Source organism: Nilaparvata lugens, unplaced genomic scaffold (assembly GCF_014356525.2).
Source record: "Nilaparvata lugens isolate BPH unplaced genomic scaffold, ASM1435652v1 scaffold2963, whole genome shotgun sequence".
NCBI lineage: Eukaryota > Metazoa > Arthropoda > Insecta > Hemiptera > Delphacidae > Nilaparvata > Nilaparvata lugens.
In genome coordinates, this window is record NW_024090372.1 from 15497 (window position 1) to 25141 (window position 9645).

A 9645-nucleotide genomic window follows, 5' to 3' on the forward strand; every position below is an offset into this window, starting at 1 on the left:
AGATAACTGCAGCAACCTCATTCAAAGTAATTCAACATTATTTTAGATCTTATTATATTGTGGATTTGAATGTTTGGAAACTGAGTCACGAGAGAAAACTTGATATTGCAAAGGTTTCAAGATTACCTTAGCTTTTAATGACTCTCTATAATTATATAAGTCAAGTAATGACCCCTTACAACAACATAATTATCATACAGTTTCAACAAAATGGCATCTCCATGACGCCGTGAAAGCATCAGCCAATGATAGCGCGTTGTTGGCCTACTCGCACTTGATTGGTGGACGTTGTATGACGTAGGGGGTCTCCCACCTGGCATTCAGCAATAGTATTCAAGAGGGCGTCACGTGATCTCACCAGTTCTTAAATCAATAGATTCGTTACTATATTGAAATTATGTTTCTACTTTATACTCTGTTACCTGGAGAAGTCGATTATTATTGTGATACAGTTTCTCGTCAGCTCATGAATTCATCAGAGTATTTGATCATGTTCAATTCAGCTTAATCTACAAAATGCTTTGAATTAAAATGATAGCTACTCAAGAGCTATCCAACCTAACAAAATTTTCAAAAATGTAATGATAAAAGAATGCTTTCATGATTGATATATGCTACGTTGCCTAGATCAATTCCTAAACTCATTGAATACAATTCGAAAGAATAATTAATACTCATTGAACGTGAGGATGAAGGGTAATGAATAATAATAACAATTCAGTGATAAGAAAAAATAACATCTATTACCTAATATCACGCAAATACTCCTAGTAAATAGTAAACTCGTCAATCGAATATCTCACAAAGTCAAGTAAAAAATCAATTTAGAAAAAACACCCATTACATGATTCATGCAATCTTCTAGTCTAGAAATATGGGGTTCCAGTTTTCTAAGCTAGTATGAAATATCAAATTGTAAAATTATTTGATTTCACTCAAATAATAATTATGCAAGTTGCATAGATTAGTGAGTTCATAATATTCAAGTTTATGTAAGTTGAGTGAAGTTTTCCAACTTTGCAGACCGCAGACTTTCAAGAGAGAATAATGTAGCTTCTTGTTTCTTGAACTATTCTCTTATCACCATCACTGAAGCAGTAGTGACATTCCTAATGCTGCATCAGTGTTATATGGTTTGGATGGAGTTACCAGATTACAGCATAGTTTCTGTGAATGCATTAGTTTCAGATAGCACCATCCTCCTCTGTTCTCGCTAGCATTCCAAATATGTCTATGTATTCCAGTAGACAATGTATTCCAGTCTAACATCAACTACTGGAAGATTGGAAGCCTTCCGAGAAATTTGCTTGTAATTATAGGTACACGTGTTCACTATGTGGTGTCATGACTTAACTTGTCATGTAGTCTCTGTAACCTTCATGATCTAGATTTCCTCTCTTACAAGCTGTTGAAAACTGCTAGGTAGCTACTATAATCAACTGAACTAACTTGCTACTACAATAAAATAGACTAACTATAGCTATTATATATATAAGCTTATGCTTTATGGGCAAGCATGTGGAAGCGTCAGAAGTGACTTGTCATAATTTAAAAAACACAAAACAAAAATTACATTAAAGATATACTATATTCTATAGTAGAAATTACTATAGCTATTGAACCAATCTTAGAGATGAGGAAAAGAAGACATAGGGAGAAGGAAGAGAGGAGAAGAAGTCGGAGAAAATTGAAATGAAAAGGATTAGGTGAACACGAAGAGGAAGAAGAAGAGTGAGAAATAGTTGTGCAAGAAAAAGGTACATAGGTAAATGGTTATTCCATGCTACATTGTTAGCATTGGTTATATAGTTATACTATGCTATTACCGTATATTGATTATTCTGTAGTATTATAAAATATTATTCAAAATAGCGATGGCATAATTTTTTACACCTTCGTAATGATTGGATCGCTATCTTATATATAATTATTATAATATATATTTTCAATTTCAATAAAATATAATTGCATTTTGAATGAAATAAAAGGGAAACGGTACTCCTATTACAAGTAGCTCTGTGAACAGCAGACCTCGAGCTCAGTAAGTTACATTGACCTGTTGTTATGTTTTCTCAAAAAATAATAAATAATTCAACTCAATTTAAAATGTCTAGAAAAAATCCTAAATAAACATAGAGCTTTCTGTCCTATCGTACCGTGACGTGTCGTCCGGAATGTGAGTGTGAGCGCTGTTATCAGGTCTGGCTGCAACTGTCCACAACATTGATGGAAAGATATATATTTACAAGATTTTCGATGTTTTTGAACGGGTAGTATTATAGTCTACTATAGACAGCTGAATAATGATGAATAATTCTATAGTCTGATTTTTACACCAATATTGGCGTATGAAGGAGGCTCCTTTTTCCTTTTATATTATCCTTGAGATGCAAAATTTCCAAAAACCTTGTATATACGTCGACGCGCAATTTAAAAAACAACATACCTGTCAAATTTCATGGAAATCTATTACCGCGTTTCGCCGTAAATGCGCACCATATAAACATATAAACATGAATAAACATTTAAACATTCCAACATTTAAACATTAAGAGAAATGCCAAACCGTCGACTTGAATCTTAGACCTCACTTCGCTCGGTCAATTAGTACATGAGCATTACATAAGCTTATTCAACATAAGTGAGTTAGTCTAGTCCACTAATTGCTCAGCCAGTCTATTTTTTAGAATCCATTACACAATGAGCTTCGGTTGTGAGACTCTTTAAACCTTTGGATCGTTGAATACGTCCCTTCAAAACATTAACATTAGAGTCCATTACAATATTATATCAACCTTCAAAAATCACAATATTGAGTATCGACAATGTAGTCTACTATTCTGGCTGTTTGAATAAGCTCAACTAATTTTCGACCTTTTAAAATCATGCACTGGCCTTCCAGTAGATCTGTGAACAGTTGACCACGCGCAGTTATAAACCATAGCCCCTTTTAATACTGACCGTCAGAGTTTTTTCTGTTCTGTCGTGTCCAAAGACCTTAAAGAGATATAGACCCACAATGCTTATGCCTTCCCAATGATAGCTCTTACTTGAAATTGAAGGCCGCCATTGGGGTATTTTAGCACGAGATATTGTATCTATATATTCGTAATAGTATAGATTGCAAAGGCATTGGTAATAATTTCATAGGTTGCCCCCTCAATAGCCGATTTCAATTCCAAGTACGACACTAGCGCTGCATGTGAGTCTATGGATCTTTAAGGTCTTTGGTCGTGTCGACGGGATATAGGCCTATCGGTGTGAAACGGCCAATGTCTGATTGGATTGGCGTTTCTGCAATGCTAATCATCTGTTGTAAACAACTATCACCGAATTCTAATTTCCCACAAGACACACTGTCAACTGATCAGCCCGAGTTGAAAGCAGAGGAAAGTCAAGTGAAAATACTATGTTACTTTCAGTTATTAATAATCAATGCAATTATTGCAGGCAATTGATAATCCACTTCACAGTTGATTAATAATTATAAAGTAGCTCTATGGTCACATTTTTACAGTAATATGGAAGTAAAGAGGGAACTCCTTCTCCTTAATGCGAAATTTACACATTTATAGACGCGCAATTAAAAAATGACCATTCCTGTCGTATATCATGAAAATTAATTGCCTTGTTTCGCCGTAAATGAGAAAAATCATACATACATGAGAACATACAAACATAAATAGAAAAGAGAAATTCAAAACCATCGACTTCGCTCGGTCAATGAACCATAGAATGCATAATTGAATAAATTCTTAGATGATGAGATACAAGACTTACCTGTCCAATTAGACGATTGAGGTTCGTATAGGTTGGTCGATTTACATCCAAGTTGCGGGCACAAATGTCATAGAAAGCCTCGTTGTCGAAAATGAAACAACAATCGGACACGTTGAGACTTCCATGAGTGGTTAGACATGCATTATACGGCTCAGTGATCAACGGTGATATCTGCAAGAAAATTACATGAATAAATCGAGATAAGAATTATCGAATGTAAGGAGATTGATGAAATTTTGTGAACCGACTCCTCTTTTCTCCTCAGAGTAACAGTCATGTGAAAATTATTATTTAGCTCTGCAACAAACAACAAGTACATTTCTCATTGTCGTTCATGGAATGCTTATTTTAATAAGCTCTCGATGTCGATGATGATGATGATGATGACTTACTTCCCCATCACGCCGCTGCGTGAACCTTAGGGCCGAATCACACGAGGCGGCACGGTACGTCAGGACAGGATGCTCTTCGATTGACTGATTGACTTGGCTTATTGAGAATCGACCAATCAGAGAGCTTCTTGTCCCGACGTCCGTGTCAAACAGAGAGTCTAGAATGTAGTCTACAGAGTAGCTTAAAGAGTTTCCATATAGGTAGCCTTTGCGTGCATTTTGATTGTATTAGCATACAGTCTATTCTCTTTGGTGGACACTAGTCTGAAAATACGCCTCGTGTGCCTTAGTCCTTATTCTCGTGACTATGCAACTACTTTTGTAAAAACAGTAATTGTTTATCCAATGAATGAATAAATAGATAAAGTGAGCTGAGAACCAAATTATTCTACTAACCCTGGGCGATGGATAGATGGCGAACTCGATTTTGTTTTTCTTGGCGTAGTCGTTAGTCATGCGCTCGAGCAGATTGACAGTGAACCCGGACCCTGTGCCTCCGCCGAAAGAGCGCACCACTATGAAGCCTTGGACGTTGGCACAGTTCTCGGCCACTTTACGGATGCGGTCAAGCACCAGTTCGGACATTTCGTTGCCGATCGTGTAGTAGCCACGTGCGAAGTTGCTCGCCGCGTCCTCTTTGCCCGAGATCAGCGTGTCTGGGTGGAACAGCTGACGATAGGCTCCCGTTCTTATCTCGTCTGGAGACAGCAAATGACAAACATATTCAATCTCAAATATATTCTTATATCTAAGGTTGATGGAATACCGGTAGGCTACAGTTCTAATCTCATCTAAAGACAGCAATTAAGTGACAAAAAAATTTCAAATAGATACGGTAGTTATGTAAGTGATGTTGCTTTCCATGACGAAACATTGAAACTTTGTTGTAGCATAGAGAAACAATAGCGTAAGTAGATATCCCATGGTATAGGGCGTTTATGTTGCAACTTTTACTGTTATCTCAAGCCGATTACTGTTGATTATTGTCGAATTTTACTGTTTTGTTGGGGTGAGAGTGTATGAACGGCACACTATGGAAGACCAGTGTCACACAGCTTCACGGAAAAGAATTACATGAACTATCAGCTTGATATAACAGTAAAAGTTGCGACATAAACGCCCCATACCATGGGATATCTACTCATACTATTGTTTCTCTATGGTTGTAGTTTACACACTGCAAAGCAAGGCGCCCCTGGTGTCAGGCTGATGAAGCTCCTCCTCAGGAGTGAAATATGAACCTCAATTCGCCAAGAAAATTAAGTGTTTTTCAAATATTTACAAATGTAACACAGTGTCTAAACTACAACAATGTTATCTAAGATTTATTAGCTGAAGGTAGGCTCCAGTTCTAATCTCCTCTGGAGGCAGCAGTGACTAACGTATTCAATTTCAAATAGGTACTCTTATCTAAAGTTGATGAACTAACTGTAGGCTCTTGTTCTAATCTAATCTTGCCTGGAGGCAGCAAGTGACCAACGTAACATTTATTAAATTTTAAATAGATATTCAAAGTAGATGGACTGACGATAGACTAAAGTTTTAATCTCATAAGGATACAGCAAGTGTCAAACATATTCAATTCGAAATAAATGCTACTCTCAGGTAGATGAGGTGTTCAGTGAAAGACTAATTGAAACTTTGAGTATATTTGAAAAATAATAGAAAAATGCCATCAGATTTGTGTTTAACATATTTGTGGATGCATTTTAGCCTATTTATTTCACTGAATGGGATGAGTAAAAAATTCAACTCATTCAGGACAGAGAATCGTTGCAATATTATTTAGAACAAACTGTAAATTCATATTGTGTTTTTTCTTCATCAAATATAAACAAGAAACAGATTCAAACTTACAATGAACAATAAATAGATATGGCCAAAAATAATCAATAAATAAGTGAAAGATAAAGTTTTCGGCAATCGCTGGTTTGTATGATCATATTATTTGTACTATAGATAATATTATATTATTCACTCCATCCAATAAATAGTAATAATTGAATACAAGATTTCGGAACAGCTTGAACTCAAAAATATTGTGTATTATATTTCCACTTCAAATATTTTGTTAATATAATTAACGTATAAATTAACCTATATTCATGGTTTTACTTAACCATCGTTCAAGTAACAATTCTTATGAATAAATGAAAATAAGTAAATATGATCAAAAATAAGAATCTTGCATTAGTATTTATTTATTTTCAATCACTTGTAAATGGCATTAGTAGCCGGAACATGTCGTGACGAAATAGTTTAAAAAGGGTACTCAGATTTATATTTTTATTTATAAAAATACTCAAGTATTCAGTAGCTCACTTTAGTTATTGACAAAAATCAATAAACTATTGATATTGCATTCAGTGCAAATAACATTACAAATGCAGCAACTTTTAATACTGTAACACAAGAGAATTGAGAGTAGCTTATTATTGTTTTTGGTAGGTAGGCGTTTTTCTTCCAGGGAATGTTAATGTGATTGTCTATTGTAGTCTACCTATACATAAAAAATTGATGGTCAAGGAATAAACAGTTCTCATCAGTTTCGTGTTAAACTCGGAATTGAAAACTGATCACTTATTGGAAAATGGATGGGAAATTCTATTTTATAAAATATTGATAAAGAATTCAACTTAATTTTGGAATCAAAACACGACTGAAACATCAACTCAAATCTACATCATGAGATTGACAATTAAGTTAAATTGTATTAGGCCTACAATTGAATTTCCTTTAAAAACCAAGATTACCTACGCAAGTTGGTTCCAAATCAAAAATGACGCATCTCGGCACATATTTTCCACTATTATCTTCGAAGAAGGTGTTGAACGATCTATCCCTGCAGCGTTCATAGCCAGGGTAGACGAGTCCATCTGGCCTGATAGCATGCTCCAGACAGTACAACTCCCAACAAGCATTCGCTATCTGTGTACCTGATTGACCAATGTGGATGGAGATAATTTCTTTCTGAAATATGCAGATGAAACCTTATTTTGAAATGGTGAGAGGGTTTATTATTTCACAACTGATGTGATGAAGCACTTTTTTGTAGGGTTAGAGCATTTCTCCCAAACATTTTATGCTTAGTCATAATTTTTTGTATTTTCTCTCTTTCTTTTTGAAACTCATAGCTTGTGCAAGTGCAACACCCTGCAACATTGTGGGTGGATACGGATACATAGTGGAGTGATCCAGGTAGCTTGTAGCTTCAAGCTTGAGAGTGTTGAATGGAATGTATCCATTGATATGGGTCAAAACATACATATCTAAGATTCGCCACCTGAGTGAGCAACCATTTAGTTACATGCATTACATTCTACACTCTCTAGCTTGAAGTTAGGTATTTTTGCCAAAAACATTTTTTTACCCGCTTAATAATGATAAATAAATATTGTACAGATGAATGATATTAATCAATAGCTATTCACATCAGAGCCCTCTGCTGCATGAGGAAATACAAAGTGACCACGAGAAACATTTACATTTTGAAAATATAAAACAATATTAATTTTTCAATGACTATATTTATTCAACTTGAGTGAAATGGTTGTGAGTATATGCCATCTACTATAAGTTAAAAAAAACTATGTCAGGAAGGTGACGTCCTTCTTCCCTGAGACAATTTTCTATTCTGTCCAGAAAGCTCTCCCGCACTTGTTGCAGTGTATCCCTAATGATCAACGCCACCTCATTGCATATCGCTGCTTTCAAGGCATCTTAAGTACGGGATCTATGTCGATAAACTTGCTCTTTCAAATGTCCCCACAAATGAAAATCAAACATGTTAAGGTCCGGAGATCGAGGAGGGCAGTGCACATCTCCAAAAATATTGAAATCAGGGAGAGCTTCCTGGACAGAATAGGATATTGCCTCAGGAAAGAATTACGTCACCTTCCTGACATAATTTTCTTTTCATAAGGTAAATGGCATATACTCACAACTATATTACTCAAGTTGAATGAATAGTATCTTGAAAATTAATATTGTTTTTCAATTTCTAAAATGTAAAATGTTTTTGTGGGCATTCTGTATAAGCTAATAATTCAGTCATCTCCTATTATAATAACCAGCTGACTACTAAAACTATCAGTTAGTATTTTTGTATGCAATAGGGCCCTGTTTCTACTGGTGATATACTTGTGACACTTTACATTGAATTCACAATACAACCACCTGTGAAGTTACCTTGCCAATCAGTTGTCTGTTGAATTATTATACATCTTGGAATGTGGATCAAAAGTGATGTTTTGATTCACACACTTCATTTTGAAAATAGAAAATGCTCTGCGAGGAAGATCAGATTGTAAAAATTATCGAAAATCTCAACTCACCATGTCTGTTTCTTTGTATTATATAATTTGTATAGTGTTATATTAATTTCTGATAATTTTACTGTAATTTTACTATGAATTTTGATTGAGTTTTTACATTTTCCATGAAGAATTTTGCTGTGTTGTTCTGTCCAAAAAGTTATGTTATTGTAATTTTCCGTACTATCACATTAGGTTAACGTTTATCACATGTCTTATCAGATGTTTAAGTGTTCTCAATGCTCTTAGTGGAACTGTGTAAAAAGTACAAAACAATCCCTTTTTTAAGTCATTTTTAGCGGCTTCTTTAGTCAACTCACATTCCAAAATAGAGGAATTAGGATTTTTGCAGAAAATATGAATATAAAGATTACATAATTATTTATGAATCATATTATATAAACGCAAGCAATAGTTAATAAAATTCGTGCACCTGAAGTTTAAAATGAGTTTAGAAATAATTTACCTCTCAATTCCAAATAATAATTATCAAAATCAAATCAAATTTTTTTATCACAATACAATAGTTGAGGGTCCTGCCAAACCCAAGGTTTTTTTGCGGGTGCCCAGCTACAGGAAAAAAAATGAGTTACAAAAGATAAATAGACTTAGACAAAATAAATATTACACTTCAAAGATTTTAAGTGAAAAATAAAAGAAAACTAATACAAAATGAAAAAATAAAATAAAAAATATACATCAGATTTTGATACAAAATTAATAAAAAAGGGAAAAATGAGAATTTATTAGAAAGGAATGAAATAATAAGGAAAAAGGGATTTTTTTTTACACAAGTAATAGTACATTTTTATCGTTGAGGCAGGCGGCAGTGGCAATAAAAGGAAAATTTCAAAACTTCTGCCAGCAAAAATTAAAAAATTCTAATAATGTAAGCATATACTGTCATTTTTACTTTCCTTGCCCTATTACCATAGGTAAGGAAAGTATTGCTTTCCAAAAAAAATTAAGGTACCCTGATTTCAAGTTTTCTATACGTTTCAAGTCCCCCTGAGTCCAAAAACATGATTTTTGGGTGTTGGTCTGTGTGTGTGTATGGTGTGTGTGTGTGTGTGTGTGTGTTGTGTGTGTGTGGTGTGTGTGTGTGTTGTGTGTGTATGGTGTGTGTGTGTGTGTGTGTGTGTGTGTGTGTGTGTGTGTGT

General features: G+C 34.6%; 1 protein-coding gene across 1 annotated transcript; it reads right to left on the minus strand.

Annotated features, from left to right (window-relative positions):
* Window positions 1-3720: 3720 nt before the first annotated feature.
* LOC120348938 (tubulin alpha-3 chain-like) lies at window positions 3721-8781 on the minus strand. The gene is made up of 4 exons (XM_039444146.1): window positions 8507-8781; window positions 6926-7142; window positions 4569-4870; window positions 3721-3951 (listed from the first exon to the last, which is right to left on the minus strand). Exons 1-4 carry the CDS (start codon window positions 8507-8509, stop codon window positions 3721-3723), a joined length of 753 nt encoding a protein of 250 aa, XP_039300080.1. The 5' UTR covers window positions 8510-8781.
* Between the last annotated feature and the right edge of the window lie 864 nt (window positions 8782-9645).